The 17,523-nt window shown below is 49.0% G+C and overlaps 1 protein-coding gene across 1 annotated transcript; it reads right to left on the bottom strand.

Moving 5' to 3' along the window:
• Positions 1 to 230: 230 nt before the first annotated feature.
• On the bottom strand, positions 231 to 13,952 carry CA11 (carbonic anhydrase 11). The gene is made up of 9 exons (XM_083409263.1): positions 12,774 to 13,952; positions 11,647 to 11,721; positions 4,952 to 5,094; positions 3,706 to 3,891; positions 3,105 to 3,200; positions 2,890 to 2,962; positions 2,291 to 2,445; positions 1,948 to 2,113; positions 231 to 1,283 (listed from the first exon to the last, which is right to left on the bottom strand). The coding sequence occupies exons 1-9, from the start codon at positions 12,832 to 12,834 to the stop codon at positions 1,249 to 1,251; spliced, it is 990 nt and encodes a 329-aa protein (XP_083265389.1). The 5' UTR covers positions 12,835 to 13,952; the 3' UTR covers positions 231 to 1,248.
• Positions 13,953 to 17,523: the final 3,571 nt, after the last annotated feature.

The following is a 17,523-nucleotide window of genomic DNA, read 5'->3' as shown; positions in this document are numbered from 1 at the left end:
AGCAATCCTCACAGGGAAGAAAAACAGTTGGGGATGATTTGTTTTGGAGAGGAAAGTGCCGGTATACATGTGTGTCTGAAAGATTCAGCTCCTTATCCCACCTCCCACTTCAAATTTTCTTTCTCCCCCTCCCCCCAATATCACTTTACATGGCCTGAGTTGGGTCACAATGACATGCTATTAGTCCCTGATCTAGCTGAAAAAAAAGATCACTGCAAAGAAATCAAAGCTTGTTTTGAAAACTGTTCTTTAATTAATAATATTAATCTGTATTCAAAAGGTGGATTCTTTTGGCAACAAAATTCTCCCCTCTCCCTGCTCCCCAGCTAAGGTTATTGAAGGCCATTCGGAAACGATGGTCGCGTTGGTGTGTGTTTTCTGTTCTCTTAAACATCCCAAGATATACTGAGGATTTGGGAGGGGGCTCTCGTTTGTATTTTCCACCCCAGATTTCCTCACATTGGCACAGAAAGTGGGGTGGAGTTTCATGTGTATGTCTCTGCCCCAAATATTGAAAGAATCTCAGGATTTGTGAGGTTGTTCCTGTGTATCGTTTGTGTTATCCTGTCCCACCCCCACCGACTTCCTGAGGTTCAGAACATTAATAAACAACCCTGCTTGAGTTTTTGTGGCCGGTGGCTCCTGAAGCTCACAAAATGTCCCTCAGATATCTTGGGAGTGTCCTCATACATTATGGGGGATAGTCTCCAACATTTATATGCCCAACCAAACATTCTGAGGTGTTTGTTTGCAGCATCTGGGAAACAGCTGTCTGCCCAATGCAGTTTGGCTGTGCTGCCCCAAATTTGGGTTACATTCTCTCTCCCTCATGTTTTGGATTCATGGAGATTTTGAGTGTGTTTGAACAAAAAGCCAATTGCTTTTGGAAATAAGCAGGGAGGCAATGTCAAAGGACAAGATTCTAGTCCTCAGGCATCTGGGAAAGGCCCAATCCCTTTTAAGATATGGCTGTTCAATTGAGTACGCCACGTTCTGTTGATAAATAGCAGTGGCCTCATTTTTAGAAACCTCTGGAAGCCATATTGTGTGGGTGTGCACGTGTGTCCCAAACACCCCTGAGGCATACATTCCATTGTTGTTCACAGGCATCCTGTTATTCCCCTTTCGCATGGTGGAAGGCAGTCTGGTCACCCAGAAGCGGGAGGTTACAACTTCCTCAGTTAGACATCAAATTCTGAAGGAGCCACAGCCACCCTCAAACATTCAACTGGCTGCAGCGCATCTCAGCTACATGACAGTTTTCGGAGGGCGTGTACCATCCACTAGAAGAGAGAAGGGGGGGAAATGCAGGTTATGGAAAGGGATTTGTTTTTAAACAGATCCTGCCTGTGTGTCAAATGCTCCAACTGACCCTGTTTGCCAGGGATAGTCCCTGTTTCTAGTAACTCACAGTCCTGCTTTTGGTCTTTTGAGGAACCAAGCCTATCCTTTAATCCCCCCCCCCCCCCGCCGCCTTATCTTACTTAAAAATCCAAGGCAGTAGTAGACATGAATCCTATACTGCCTAACCTGGTAGTAAGACCTGCTAAAGTCCATAAGACTTGCTTCTGAGTAGATGCATATAGGATTGCACTGATTAACAGACAGACTACAGTTCCCATAATCTCTGCTTGTTGGCCAATCTGGGGCTGATGGGATTTGGAGTTCAACAACGTCTGGAGGGAAAGCAAGGCTCTTCATCTCCTTTTCCAGACATTTTTTAAGATTGTCATTAGTCTATTTTATTTTAAATCAACATGCATTGCTTTATTTTGATTGCAAGTCACCTTGAATGTCTGATAGAAAGGCAGGCTGCACATGCTGTAAGTAAACAGATAAAGGAAGGAAGGAAGGAAGGAAGGAAGGAAGGAAGGAAGGAAGGAAGGAGAGTAAAACCTAGCAGGTCTGAGCATGAAAGAACAGAGCTCAAATTCCTGGCCTGCATACCATGGAGCCTGTAGTTGCCCCCCTTGCAACGTCGAGTGGGGCGCCGTGGGTCTCGGTTGCCCCGAAGGCTTCGATGGAGGAGGGGCTGGAGGGGTCTCGAATTGTCACTCATGCTCCGGAAAATTTGGGAAGGGAGGTTCTGGCTGAGAAGACGAAGGGAGTGTATCTGCAGAAGAGAGAGAAGTGGGGAAAGGAGGTCAAGAAAGAAGTTGAGGATCAGGACTCCTAGGTTTTTGGGAAGGGCTGGGTGTGGGGCAGGTGAATCTAATGGGGAGAGTGAGTTAAGGAGCTTCTCTTGATGCTGGGAAATCCAGAGACTCCACTGCCCCAGGGAGGAACCTACTTGTACAGAGGTCATGTTGATGGGTCGGTCAATAAGGATCCAAGTGGCTGTTTCGTAGCACGGAGGGGTCGACATGGATCCTTGGTAAGTAATGAAGCCGAAAGTCTCTGGGTAGAGATCTTCCAGACTCAGGTCATGTAGAAGATATGCATCATCTGTCGTGAGAGAGAGATGCACACACAGGCGAGTGTCAGAAGAAGGGCCCTATGGGATTGGATCAAAGGTTCATCTAATCCAGAATTTTGTCCCCCAAAGTGGCTCTGGCGGGTCCTTCTGGGAAACTTAAGGTAACACCCCTCCCCTGTTGTTTGTGTGCAGCACACAGGATTGAAGACATCTGCACAGGTGAGATTCCACATAGCCGAGTCACAGAGCTAGAGACCTGCTGTTCCTGAACGTTGGTTAAAACAATCTAGGCTAGTGGCCATTCCATTGTTATGAGACGTGACAAAAAAAAGGTATATTTTTATTTACTCTCTCTACATGCCATTCTCCATTTTTGTCATGTCCTCTCCCACAACTGCCACCTCCCTGGTTAGCTTTCCCAGTCCTGACCATCTTTGCCAAGGGACCTCTAACATAGTCCTTTTCCCACTTACTCTTATACGAGATGCGGGTGATGGTCTCTCTGTTTAACAGCCTGGTTAGGAATGGGTTGGGGCTTGGTCCAATCTGCAAAGAGAAATGAAACAAAGGCCTTGCATTTTGTCCTCTGATCTCCTGCCCAACCTTGAGCTGGCCAGGGACCCATCTGGCACGCCCTAGATTTTTATTTTATTTTTTGTGGGGTTGGAAGGGAGAGGGAGAGGCTCACATCAGCAAAGATCGAAATGACAGCCAAACCATTGGGATTGCGCGACGCCTCTGAGATATTGGGGTAGAGCTCTTGGTTGTAGTGGATCAGCTGCACCTAGAGGTGGGAACGAATGAGAAAAAGGCACATGCAGACGTAAATACAGCTTGCATTTTGCAGGTGTGGAATGACGGATATACTTATTACATTTACATCCTGCCTTTCCTCTCAGGATCCTAAAGCAGCATACATGGATCTCCCCCCCCCCTTTTTGTCCTCCTCCCTCTTTTATCCTTCCAACCACCCTGTGAGGTGGGCTACGCTGAGAGATAATCACCCAGTGGCTCAGTGGGGTTTTGAGGGTGTCCTCAATCCTAACACAACAACTCTGGGCTTTTAAGAACATTACTATTTACTTACAGCCTTCGTGTGCTGTGCGATTTATTGGTATTGGTTTTTTAGGGCTGCAGTCTAACGCAGCTGGTGTAGAAACCCTTTAAATAAATGTGAGGTTGATTTGAGGAAAAGTTTTAATGGCACTCGATTTTTCTGCATGTATAGATCGGCGCCTGAGCTAAGAGTATCCACAAAATGCACCAGTCTGAGCGGGGCCTGAGATCACCTCGGCGGAGAAGCTCTCGCCGTCTATCCGATGCTCGGAGCCAAACCCGTCTTCGCTGCCAAAGTGCAGGCGCAGCTCCTGGAGGCGGTGACTATACAGCAGAGGCCCTCCAGAAACGTTCACCAGCTGCAGTGGGTCTGGGCGGAAGGAGACATGCCGTCCCGTGTTGTACATTGTGCCACTGATCTGCGGGGTGAGATGATGTAACAGTATTATTTACACTCTTGGTTCACCCCAGCCATAATGAGGGACATTTCCTTCTCGGTGGTGGCACTTAAACCATGGAACACTCTGCCCCAGTTGGATTTCTTGGCACTTTTCCTTGTTTCTCCAGGTAAAATGCTTACACTGTTACAGTGAGCTTGTGGCATGATTGATGACTGAGCTACTGTTTCCCCTTTGGTTATGCTAAGGAGATTTTATCTGCTGTGCTTCTTTAAAATTCATGTTTATAATATTTTATTACTCTGGTTTTAAGCTTCGTTTGGTCACGGTCTTCAAGGCCCTGGTGATGGGACAGAAGAGTGGAGTTAAAATATGTCAATTATGGATTATGGCAAAGCAACTTTCCTATTGAAATCAATGTGAAAAGATTTGGTGTGGCTACTTCATGCTGTGCACACACCCCTGTTTACTCTGCATACAATATGTTCCCACCACTGGTTTGGAAAGCAATGTATGCACGGCTTTACCCACAATCCATATCTATCCTGTTGTTTCTTATGAAATGCTACATTTTGATATGTTTTCGCAAAACTTGCTTTGATCCAAGTTGGATGGGAGAAGAAGAGAGCTAGCAGTGTTTTAAGATGATAATAAACATGCAGCCTCAATCTGGATCCATTCTGATGCTGATTATTACTGCAAGCCTAGGCACGGTTAAAGGTAAAGGGACCCCTGACTGTTAGGTCCAGTTGCGGACGACTCTGGGGTTGCGGCGCTCATCTCACTTCCGGGTCAGGTGGCCAGCATGACTAAGCCGCTTCTGGCAAAACAGAGCAGGGCACGGAAATGCCGTTTACCTTCCTGCCAGAGTGGTACCTATTTATCTACTTGCACTTTGATGTGCTTTCGAACTGCTAGGTGGGCAGGAGCTAGGACAGAGCAACAGGAGCTCACCCCGTCGCGGGGATTCGAACCGCCGACCTTCTGATCGGCAGGCCCTAGGCTCTGCTGTTACCGGGAAGTAAATTCAATGAACCTTACAAACACCTTTGTGCATGGCATTCCATGCAGAAGCACACACCTTTTTCCCGCCCATGCTTAGTCGAAGTGGAGGGAGGAAAGGATCAAACACCATTTGGCTTGTGTTGACATCCACGGGCGACTGGCGCTTGCCAATGGCGCAGAGGCTCCAAGCCGAATTCACAAGACCCCAGAATGGAGGACCTGGAAGAGGAAAAACAAGGAGCCCTGTGGAATCCTTGCGCAAGAGCCGAGGAAGTGATTCGCTTTCATCTGCTTGCCCATGGGGTGCAGATGGAGGGTTGGAAAGTACCTGGGGAGTGTTTCAGCGAGACCATGTAGGGACGATTGGGGGGGGGGGAGGATAGGCAGAGCACGCAATGGTGGTTGTGTTCAACAGCTTCCAGTGTTAATTTTTAAAATGCATAGATGCAGGGTGCCTCCAGATGTCCTTTTTATTGTGCATACATCACGATTGCACTCTTGATGGCTTCAGGGTGGTTAGTTTCAATACTGTTGGTGCCTGCAAAAGTTGCTGGCTGGGGGGAGGGATACATACTGCTTTGTTTCCACCAGTGTTCCAGGGGGTGCCTTTGTTTTATTTTCTTTTGTGCCATTACGTTTTCGTTCCACTGCTATGCAGGGCTGCCCCACCAGAGAGCAATTATGCAGTAACACTGGGGGAGCGTCGCAGGTGTGTGAGCAGCCCAGTGTAACTCTAGCAGTAATGCACAATTTATTGTGTCAAGGGCACGTTGTGAGGAACATCCACATGCGAAAACCCACCCCACCAATCTGGATGGAACAATAGATGTTGAGGACCATTTTCACACAAAAGGCTTGAAAGCCCTCACTTTGCTGCTAGCTGCTAAGGGCTACTGGGTTGCATGGATTTCGTGTGAAGGCATATATGCTGTTACTAGTTATTTATTGAATCTATACTTCACCCTTTCTCCCCAAGGAGTGGCAAACAGGAGGTTCACAGTTTAGAAACAAAAGCAAAGCAAAAAGCATTCTAAAACAGCCTCAACATTCCAAAAACAACTACAGTGGTACCTCGGGTTAAGTACTTAATTCGTTCCGGAGGTCCGTTCTTAACCTGAAACTGTTCTTAACCTGAAGCACCACTTTAGCTAATGGGCCTCCTGCTGCCACCGCAGCACGATTTCTGTTCTCATCCTGAAGCAAAGTTCTTAACCTGAAGCACTATTTCTGGGTTAGCGGAGTCTGTAACCTGAAGCGTCTGTAACCTGAAGCGTATGTAACCCGAGGTACCACTGTACAATTAAAAACGCTTTCAGTTACAAAGTATTCTAAAAGCAATTCTGGTAAGAACAGACTTCCAGCCAACGATCACAAGAGTTGCCAGGAACAGCCACCAAATGCCTGAAGAAACAAGCATGTTTCATATTCTTCCTTCAAGTTAATAATGATGGAGGGCATTACACAACAGGGGAATCACCACTGAAAAAGGCCCTGCTATGGATCAGTGGAAGCTGGTGAATGAGGCTCCACCCAGAGGAACCTTCATCTGCCACCAGCCATTAACCCCATCTTACAGCCAATCCAGGGAGTAGCCCTGCCTGTCACCTTCCTCCTCCTTAGGAGAACAAATTAGTGTTGCCCTTTTCTGTGATTGCTCTGGCTCCCCCTGTTGTTGGTCTCTCTACCTTCTGCCCTGTCACTCCCAGCAGGCAACAAACAGCCAGCCCTGAACATTACCATCGACAGTAAGCCAACTTGAAGGTCTTTGCTCAAAAAGTGGCGCGTGAAACTTCTACATGAATAAGTTGATGGTAGATGTGTGTGTGTGTTAATGCACACAGATGTGTTAACTAAGCATGTAATGTATTTTCACAAGAGCTAAGAGTACAAGCAAGAGAACAGAGAGGGGCAGGTGAGAGTTACTCTGTGTGCAGGTATATTTTTAACCAGGAACGGATGTGGCTGTGCAATATATTACAGGATAAAAGGAATCAGGTGGTGTGTCTGTTGTTACCCGGGTGTTATGTTACATTACTGCTTAATTTATACGCCCCCAAGGCAAAGCCATACACACATACACCATAGAATCATAGAATTGTATGGTCGGAAAGGACCCCAATGCAGAAATCTCAACTAAAGCATCCATGACAGATGACCATCCAACCTCTGCTTAAAAATCTCCAAGGAAGGAGAGTCCACAACCTCTCGAGGGAGACCGCGCCACTGTCAAACAGCTCTTACTGTCAGAAAGTTCTTCCTGATATTTAGTCGGAATCTGCTTTCTTGTATATTGAAGCCATTGGTTCGGGTCCGAGCCTCCGGAGCGGAGAAAATAAGCAGACTCCATTTTCCATGTGACAGCCCTTGAGATATTTGAAGTTCGCTATCGTACCTCCTCTTTGTCTCCTCTTTCCCATATCCAGCTCCTTCAACCATTCCTCATAAGGCTTGCTTTCCAGACCCTCGATCATCTTGGTCCCCCTCCTCTGCACATATTCCAGCTCATCAAGATACATCTACAAGTGTGTAGATATATCTGTCTGGTGCAGCCACTGCCAGCTTGATGCCCTCCAGGTTTTGTTGGACTACAGTTCCCATCAGCCCCAGCTGGTGCACCTGATGGGAATCGTAGCACGCCAACATCTGGAGGGCACCAGCTTCACGCAGTGAAGACTGCGTGTGACTGTGTGCACTGGGCATTTGAATATGGGAAAGAGTTGTGCACATGAATTTCAGCAAAGCAATGCCTCTGGTTCCGTTCTCTCTGTGGCCGCCCCTTCATCTCTCTCTCTGTGTGCCCAAGCTTGCTTCATTCCTGACTCCTTCTGTGGTTCCTGTATGCTAGCGCTTTTTTTTGGTGCATTCTAATGTCTATGTGTATATACTTAATTGTTTTCCTCCTGTCAGCATTTGGGGGGCAGGGAAAGGCGGACACGTTCTTTGCCCTTTCCCTTTTCACACTCCTGGGGTCCTGGGTGGTGGTGATGATAATATTGTGGTGTGTCCCCCTCAATCCTATCATGCCACCAGCGTGCCCCCTTGATCTGCCTGCCTGCCTACCCGCCTGCCCCCCAACGCTGTGGTCCCATTTCTCTTTGCCTGCTGCTCGCTGCATCGCTGGAGCGGGCGAGGGAGATATTAAATATTAATGCAGCCTCTTGCAGTTGCTGAGCCCAGCCCCCCACCCCGGCTCTCGGCACTGCGCACAGGCACGGCGCAACAGCAGCCTCCGCCGCCACCTCCAGCGCTGGCACTCCTCCTCTCGCAGCAAGGCGATGGAGGAGACACCGTCCCCTTGGGACACCACGAGTCATCCCCAACCTTCGACGCAGGGGGTCATGAGCGAGGCATATGTCTCTCTCTGTGTGTGTGTGTGTGTGTTCATTCCCCATCTGGCATCCAGGACCTAATTGGCTGTCTGGCATCGGTGCCAACATTCCGCGCCGAGGAAACCCAGATCCTGAGCTCAGAATTAATCATGCAAATTAAGCCCGCTGACAAGGCATCTGCTTCACCGGCCGAGCTTCTCATTCCGAGGGCAAAACTGGGAGTCAGGTGAACCCCACCCACCACCCTCAACCGGCACAGGAAAACACACGTCCGCAGCGTTTTGGAAGTTTCGAAGGAGCCACAGTCGGGGGGGGGGAGGGAGAAATGGGAAGATGAAATACTGTACGGGGGGGTTGTGGCAGGAGGGGAGGAGAAGAGGAGAGGAGAGAGGGAAGTGAGAGAAGGAAGCAGGTTCTTCCTAACGGTTCATCGGTTCGTCGGAATCTCCTTCCTTGTAACGGATTCGAATGACGAGGAAAGATTCCAACTAAGCGTCAGGAATGTTTGACAGGGAACGGGCTACCGCGGAAGGTGGTGGACTCTCCTTCATCGATGGTCTTTAAGCAGAGGTTGGGTGGCCATCTGTCAGGGTTTTTGGAGTTGTGAATCCTGCGTTTGCAGGGGCTGGACTAGATGACCCTCAGGGTCCCTTATAACTCTACAGTTCTATGATTCTCGGTGGGCAAAGCTCCAAGGGCTCAGGTGAACCACCTTCTGAAGTCGCCCCAAAGGTGGGGGGCACAGATGCTCCACCTTCTCAGGAGGGAACTAAACTATACAGTGGTACCTCGGGTTACAGACACTTCAGGTTACATTTGCTTCAGGTTACAGACTCTGCTAACCCAGAAATAGTACCTCGGATTAAGAACTTTGCTTCAGGATGAGAACAGAAATCATGCTCTGGCGGCGCGGCAGCAGTGGGAGGCCCCATTAGCTAAAGTGGTGCTTCAGGTTAAGAACAGTTTCAGGTTAAGAATGAATCTCCAGAACGAATTAAGTTCTTGACCCGAGGTACCACTGTACACTTTTTATGCTTTCTCAGCTTTTATGAGATGCTACCTGAGCATGGTCAACCTTATTGCCCCCAGTACGATGAGGACTAGACCCATGTCTTACCTTTAAATGAAGGATGTGTGTATTTTTATTTTTATTTTAAATGGTGACAAAGATATCCAGCCTCTACTTGTACCAATCAACATGTGGAAAGCAGGAAGGCAGATTTTTTAAATTCTTAAAAAAGATGAGATGTCTTCCCTTATAAGCATGTTTCCAAACTTTGGGCTATAGCTAACCCTGCAGCTCTGAAGGCACAATGGACTTCCAGGCATGCCACAGAGCAACTTCTCTCCCCCCCCCCCCGCCCGTCTCCTCTGGCCCATGAACACCCCCCAAATCAGGGTTGGGAGAATCTCCAGAGCAGATTTGAGGTAGGAAAGCAAATGGAAGGAGAAATAGTGGTTCTGTTGGAGCATGATTGGATACAAACCTTTCCCTCCAAGTGGCCAAAGGGAATAACTTACATGATAGGAGTGGACACACGTTTTTATCACCTGCCAGGATGACCCGTCCACCCTGTCCCCTTTCACCTGCCCACTTATTTTTCTCCCACCTTGTTCCCAAGATGTCCCACCATTCACCCCTTCATTTCACATATTCCTTTACTCTTTCTTTCCAAAAATATGGCCGTGCGGCACCAATCACACTCCTCTATCCACCTCTCCATTTGCCTTTTCCATTCACCATCTACCCCAATGAAGAACTGACTTCCTAGGAAAACCAGAAGTGTTGCTGCATCAGACCCAATGGCCTGGCTAGACCAACAATCTCTTCCCCACAACCAGCTGCCCTTGGGGAATCCACAGGTGGGGTAGGAGGAAACTGGCCCTCTCCCTCTGCCATCCCTCGAGACCAGAGCTATATTGCCTCTGGGATACTTGAGGTCCTATATAAGCCACCATGAGTAACAGACATCGGTGGGCAGTAGCTCTCCAAGGTTTCATACAGGGCAAATTCCCAGCCACTATCCTATCTTTGATGGATTGGATGAAAAATCATGGACGTTAAGGCTATGAGCCATGATGGCTATTGCTCCATCTCTTGAAACCACAGGAGGCTCTTGTGTTCAGATCCTGCTTGCAGGTTTCCCACAGGTATCTGGCTGGCCACAGAGAGACCAGGATGCTGCACTCGATGGGTGGACCATTGGCCCAACCCACCAGGCTCTTCTTATGTTCTTACTTGGAGAAGCTGGGGATCAAACCTGGGACCTTGTGCATGCAAAACGGATGTCCTACCACTGCGCCACAGGCCTTCGCTATCTTCTGGCGTTGTTTAATGGTTCACTGCATGAAGCAGCCTGGCTATCTCAGTTGGTTAGAGTGTGGTGTTGATAACGCCAAGGTCACGGGTTTGATCCCCGTATGGGACAGTTGCACATTCCTACATTGTAGGGGGTTGGGCTGGATGACCCTCAGGGTCCCTTCCAACTCTACAGTTCCATGATTCTAAGACCTCCCTCTTGTCTGTCTTGATGTCTCTATCACTCAGTTTCATTGGATGAGCACAGGTTCTGGTATTGAAGGAGAAAAGCTATGTTTTGTCCACTGCCTTGACACCATACATAATCTTTACGTACTTTGATCATGTCCCCCTCTTAGTCACCTTCTACCTAAGCCAAAAAGACCCACAAACATTTTAATCTTTCATCATAGGGAAGTTGCCCAGCCTTTGATAATTTTGGTTGCCCTTTTCTAGCTGCACAATATCCTTTTGGTGATGCATGCTAGATCAGGCTAAGCTCACACCCATATTTCTGAAACGCTCTTACACTATTTTAAGAGTAATGGCTTCCACTCTGCCCCCCACCACCAAAAATAAATAAATCCCAGGAACTGTGTGGGTGCCGACCTCACAGAGCTATAATTGCGAGCCCCTTTCACAAACTACAGTTCCCAGGATTCTCTGTGAGTGCTTAAGTGGCGTGGAAGTGCCTTTGCCCATCTAACCCAGTACCGTTTGCTATGACTGCCCAGACAATCTCCACTTGCTTCCTGATTCTATTAAGCTAATCATGCTGGGGAACTGAACCTGGGCTTGTCTGCCTGAAAAGCGTGTGCTCTTCCACTGAGCCACGGCCCCTGCAAGATCCCTCAATCCTGAGTGAGAAGGCTGACTGGGACCCGGCTGGTCTACTGATTTCCCTAACATCATGTGGCCGAGAGTTCCACAGGGCACCAGCCAACTGAATGGTTGTGCTGCAGCTGATTATAGGATCCGCTCACAAGAACAGTCAATGCTAGAGGGATTTCCGGCACACGTACGCTGCTTGTGGCCACAGGCCACCTGACCTAGGAGAGTTGTCTGAGTTTGGCATGTTAAGAAGGCAAGCGAGAAAGGAAGGAGCATACCCCCCACCCCACCCCACCAGTGGTCATTTTGTACCTGGAACGAAGCTACCGTGAAGGGTCTCCTTGTATGCCCACCAGTCCTCGTAGGTCTTTGCAGGAACAAACTGCACTGCAGGGATAAAAGGGGGGGGGGAGGGTTAATTAGTGGGGCAATTGAAGAGGGAGACAAAAGCATGGAAGCTTAATCGCAACACTGACTTATACTGAATCACACCATTGATCCATTTGTTCAGTATTGTCTATATACCGATAGACCGCAGTTCTTCAAGATTTCAGGCAAGGGTCCCTCGCAGCCCTAACTGGAGACAGTGGGGATTGAACCTGAGACCTTCTGCATGCAAAGCAGATGCTCTACCACTGAGCTATATGCTACCTACACCTCTGCTTCTTCCTCCCTCCCCCCATCAATGGATGGCAGGCATGTCAATGGATTGCACAGAAAACACATGAATGAACAAGGGAGTGTTGCTGAGGTTCTTCTGGGAGAGTGAGATACTGGAGCTCAAGGAAAAGTAGCTGCACCCTCCTGCCTTGGGAAGCCTCCGCAAGGAGAGTGCTCTGCACATGCTCAGAGACACCTTTGGTCCTCTACTTCTTTTGAAAATTACTTTGTGGAATGTTTTTGATGGAAAGGAATATTACGGGGTGGGGGGTTGAGCCCTGTGGTAACAAATTAAGAAAGCGCAGGGAGAGAAAATACAAATGGAGATATGGACAAAGGGGAGGGGGAGAGACTGAGGAAAGAGGTGAGAATGGATAGATCAAGAAAGAAAAGGCTACAAAGGAGACCTGATAAGAGGGTGGATCTGATATAGATAAGCTAGTGAACATAAATTAGGAGGGTGATCTGTATGTGTTTATAAATAGCATATATTGGAGGGGGGGAGGAAATGGAAAAAGGGGGATGGATAGATAGATAGACAGACAGACAGACGAATGATAAGATAAGACAAGACAAGATAGATAGATAGTCCGACTGGTCGCTAGCCCTTATCTTTCCCTTTCAGGGAATTCCCGTTTTCTTTACATCCACCAACTTAACCCCCCACCCCACCCCCAGATCCCAAGCTAATATTTTCTCTCTCACTCACCCCGCGCCCCACTTTCCCCATTCATCTCTCTCTCTCTCTCTCTCTCTCTCTCTCTCTCTCTCTCTCTTACCAGCCATACAAGTTGCCGTCAGGACTCCCAACAGGCAAAGCCCCCCCAGGCTGGTGCCCATCGTGGTTTGGGAGCAGCAGGAGGAGGTTGCTGTGGGGCGGGGGGGGGGTGTCTCAGACCTGGAGGAGGCGCCCCCTCCTCGGCATCCCGCGTGGAGGTGCCCCCCTCCGGGTGCGCAGCCTCTGGAGGTGGCCCCCGCCACCCCCCGCGATCCACGTGCGGTCCGGTGAGTCCTGGGGGTGGGGTGGGGGGCGCGCGTCAGACAACACCTCTCACCCCCGAAAGCCCTCTGCCCTCCCCATGCCCCTCTCTCTTTCTAATCTTCTCGCCTCCCCCCCTTCCCTAGCTCTCTTTCCTCCCCCGTCCCTCCATCTTCCTCCCGCCCCTTCTCCAGGGGATGCCCCCCCCCGCCCCTCCTCTCGCAATGTTGATGAGATGGGGAAGATGGAGACGGCGTGGACGGGGAAGAGGGGAGGGGGAGGGAGGGCTTGGCCACTTGGGGTCGGATCACTCCGTGGGGCTGGACGAGCAGCACGAGAAACCCCGCTCCCCGACTCCCTTCCAAAAGGGGGTTGTGCGGAGCTGTGGGACTCCCCGCGACGTGGGGTTGTGACGGCGGCGGCTGGGAATAGAGAATCACTGGGGAATAAGGCGAAGGGAGGGGGAATGGCGGGAGGAGGAGAGCTTGGAAGTCCCTAACTTAACTTCTCCCTCTCTCCTCACCCCTCTTCCCCTGACTCTCTCTCTCTTTCTTCCCTGGCCCCCACTCCCCTTGCTTACTGTGGGGTGTGCCCCCCCCCGCTTCTCCTTGTTTCCCCACCTTCTCTTATTCACCTGCCTCCCCCCCCCTGGGCTTTCTTCCTCCCTCCCGCCTCTCTTGCTCCCCACTCCTTCTGGGGTTCCCCCTCTGGTCCGCCGACCACCTTCCACCTATCCTGTTTTCTTCCCCCTTTTTTTGTATGTGACCCCCTCCCTCTTTTTTAGGGGGGGGGGCTTCCCTGGTCCTGAACTCTCCCTGCTCCCCTCTGTCCTCCCCCCTCCCTACACCTCTCTCTCTCTCTGTCTCTCTCCTTTCCCTGCTTCCCCCTTCCCTTCTTCCCTGCCTCTTACAGCCTCGGCTTCCCTCCCCTCCTCCTCCCCCCCTTCTCAAATGCACAGATCTTCTCTCTCACTTTCCCTTCCCCTCTCCCAAGGGACCCCAAGAGATGCAATTGAGGGAGAGGGAGAGGAGCGGGAGGAGGGAGAGATGTTTTAAGGTGGATCCGGAGGAAACCAGGGGATCCTCGGAAAGGTCTGGCGCTCACACGCCTGGATGCGGCTCAGGCAGCATCTGCTTTCCCCTCGAGATTATGTCATGTGGAGACTGATCGGGTTCACACGTTCAGTTCCACGTGTTAGCATCGGGCAAGCACACTGCTGCCAAGCACAGGAGCGAGGACCACAGGTTGCGCAAGCAGAGCGAGGCTTCATGCCCAGTGGGTGCTGGTGCCCCTTGAACTGCTGGGGCAGAAGGCACAGGAGGCCAACAGAAAGCAAAGACTCAGGACAGAGAAAAAGAAAGTACTTCTTGGAATCATAGAACTGTAGAGTTGGAAGGGACCAGCCCCCTAAAATGCAGGAACCTTTTTGCCCAGTATGGGGCTTGAACCCATGACGACCCTGAGATTAAGAGTCTCATGCTCTACTGAGCTGTCCTCCTTCAAGCAGTGCATAGTTAAACTGCGGAACTCAGTGCTGCAGGAGGCAAGGAGGAGAGGGCTAGCCATGATGGCTAAATGCTTCTGAATACCATTTGCTGGAAACCACAGGCGGGGAGCGTGTTCTTTTGCTCAGGTCTTCCTTGAGGGTTTCCCATTGTGGTCTCTGATTGGCCACTTGTGAGAACAGCATGCTGGACTAGATGGGTCATTGGCCTGATCCAACCAGGGTCTTCTTGGGTCCTTAAGACAGAACCAATCACCAGCAGACTAAGCTGATTCCAGTTTTGTCCCCATCCTTCTGAGTTCTAGAAGGGCTACCCTGAGTCTAAGGAGGACAGGGGGACAGGCAAACCACCGTGTGTGGGTAGAGGAAAGAAGGCAGGCAGGAGGCGGCTGCCTGAGGCCAGACCAAGTTTGGTGGAGCAGCCTCCCAGTTGCCCCAATAGACCAGCTTCCAGTGCACTTGCTTGCCTTCAGACTATCAGTCAGCAGCTGGCAAACTCTGGGCCAAATCTGGCCTTGCTAGTTTCCCCGTCCACTAGTTGACAACCTGGGACAGCTTCCCTAACCTGGTGCCCTCCAGGTATTTTGGAGAGCAACTCCCATCAGCCCCAGCTGGCCCAGAGATGATGGGCTCCAGGGGGGACCCAGAGATGGACCTAGAAGAATCCAAAAGGATATTGTAGAAAGGGGCATCTGTAGGAAAAGGGGCAACAGCAACAACAGAAGTTGCTGGCAGACCCACATTTGCTGACAGAGGGTGAACAGCCAGTTCCCTATTTCCCATGCTCTTCTCAAAATGGTCTGTCAGGAAATTGGCTGCTAATCAAGATACAGTGGTATCGGAGGTCCGTTCTTAACCTGAAACTGTTCTTAACCTGAAGCACTACTTTAGCTAATGGGGCCTCCGGCTGTCGCCACGCCGCCGGAGCCCGATTTCTGTACTTATCCTGAAGCAAAGTTCTTAACCTGAAGCACTATTTCTGGGTTAGTGGAGTCTGTAACCTGAAGCGTATGTAACCTGAAGCGTATGTAACCCGAGGTACCACTGTATTATATTCCCATAACACCATCAGCCTGGTCTGGAGATGTCTAGGATTGAACCATCAATGGAATCAGGCTAGCCATTGGAAAACATCAGGATTCTCCACGAATGGTTGGTTAGACAAAATACGGGACGTGGTTCTGTCGGAAAGTTCGGCATATAATAGTATCGCGTAAGTACCAAGGCGAAATGCTAAAAAAAGGCAAAATTGAAATTGCCGGTATATGGTGGCCTTTTCTGTCTAAGGAGGGATGGCATTCTCATACGTCTGCCGTTGACTCAGATTGTTTTATGGAGATTGTTTTATGGAGCTGATATATGCAGGTTCCACCCTTTTAATTTTCCCTAGTAAAATGTGTTCTTAGATACTGTGAGGCCACAAATGACACAACACATTTTGATGTAAATCTCTTTATTGTAGAAGGCGGATCTGTCTGCCTTACGTACCTCAAGGACTCTTGTTAACACGCCACTGTTTGCTGTATGTGTTTGTATTCTTTCCAAATTATTTTTATTAAGATCTCAAATTATAAAGAAGATGGGATAAGATATAAAGAGGGGGAAAGAAGAAACATAAATAACATGCAGCATCATTGCAGAGAGGAAAAGAATATTATTACAAGACTTCCTTGTGTAAACAATTGAACTGTCAAACTTAAATATATATATATGCATGTGCAGGCTTGACAGAGAAATAAAAATAAAGATAAAAGCATTGCTTCCTGTGCTCTGTCCTCAGTTTGTCATAATAAATGTGAAGGTATATTTTCAGCCAGGTTATGCTTTTTAAAAAATTGTATTAGATATTTTTTTGAAAAAAATCATACACCTGACTGCATGGGCGTAGGCAAGGGGGGCAGGGGGGCAGTTGCCTCCCTTAAATCAATAAAAAAACAATACAAATTTGAAGACCCCCCCCCCAAAAAAACCCCAAAAATTCCGGCTACACCCATGCCTGACTGAGTATATTTTCATAGAATCCAGACTGTGGAACTGCCCAATCATTTCATTTGTAAATGAAATAAAATCATACCGTGTTGCAAAAAAAACACATGTCTTGTTTACTATGTCCCCAGGGTACTTTTAATTTGTAAATGTTTGTATTGACATTTTAAAAAACCCCAAACCCAATAAAAATATTCAATAAGAGAAGGAAGAACCATCTGTGAATCATTAAAAAAAAAAAAAAAGATTGGGGGAGAGACAAAATAGATTCCTGTTTGATAGGAAGATGGCAGCTTAGAATGATAGAATCATAGAGTTGGAAGGGTCCCTGAGGATCATCTAGTCCAACCCCCTGCAATGCAGGAATATGCACTTGTCCCATTTGGGGATCGAACCTGCAGCCTTGGCGTTATCAGCACCACACTCCAGCCAACCGAGCTTGCAGTGGACAAATTAGGTACAAGCAACTTTCCAGGGACAAGGGACATGGGTGGCGCTGTGGGTTAAACCACAGAGCCTAGGACTTGCTGATCAGAAGGTCGGCGGTTCGAATCCCTGCGATGGGGTGAGCTCCCGTTGCTCAGTCCCTGCTCCTGCTAACCTAGCAGTTCGAAAGCATGTCAAAGTGCAAGTAGATAAATAGGTACCACTCTGGCAGGAAGGTAAACGGCGTTTCCGTGCACTACTCTGGTTCACCAGAAGCGGCTTAGTCATGCTGGCCACATGACCTGGAAGCTGTACACCGGCTCCCTTAGCCATTAAAACGAGATGAGCGCCGCAACCCCAGAGTCGGTCATGACTGGACTTAATGGTCAGGGGTCCATTTACCTTTAACTTTCCAGGGACAGGGCATTTGATTTGCCCATGTTTGCCCCCCTCTCTGTACATGAAAGCTTAAATTAGACCCAATGGAGTTTCCTGATCAGGGATCATTCAAGCCTCCAGTTCTGGGCCTGGAAGAAGGGAGGATCTGAACTCTCCCATGATCCTAGCAACTATTTGCAAGGATCAAGGAGGTTCATAAGCTGTCCTTGAACTGCCCCGGAGGCAATAAATAGTC

Source organism: Podarcis tiliguerta (assembly GCF_965153285.1).
Source record: "Podarcis tiliguerta genome assembly, chromosome: 13".
Classification (NCBI taxonomy): domain Eukaryota; kingdom Metazoa; phylum Chordata; class Lepidosauria; order Squamata; family Lacertidae; genus Podarcis; species Podarcis tiliguerta.
This window is presented reverse-complemented; position numbering and strand designations above follow the sequence as displayed.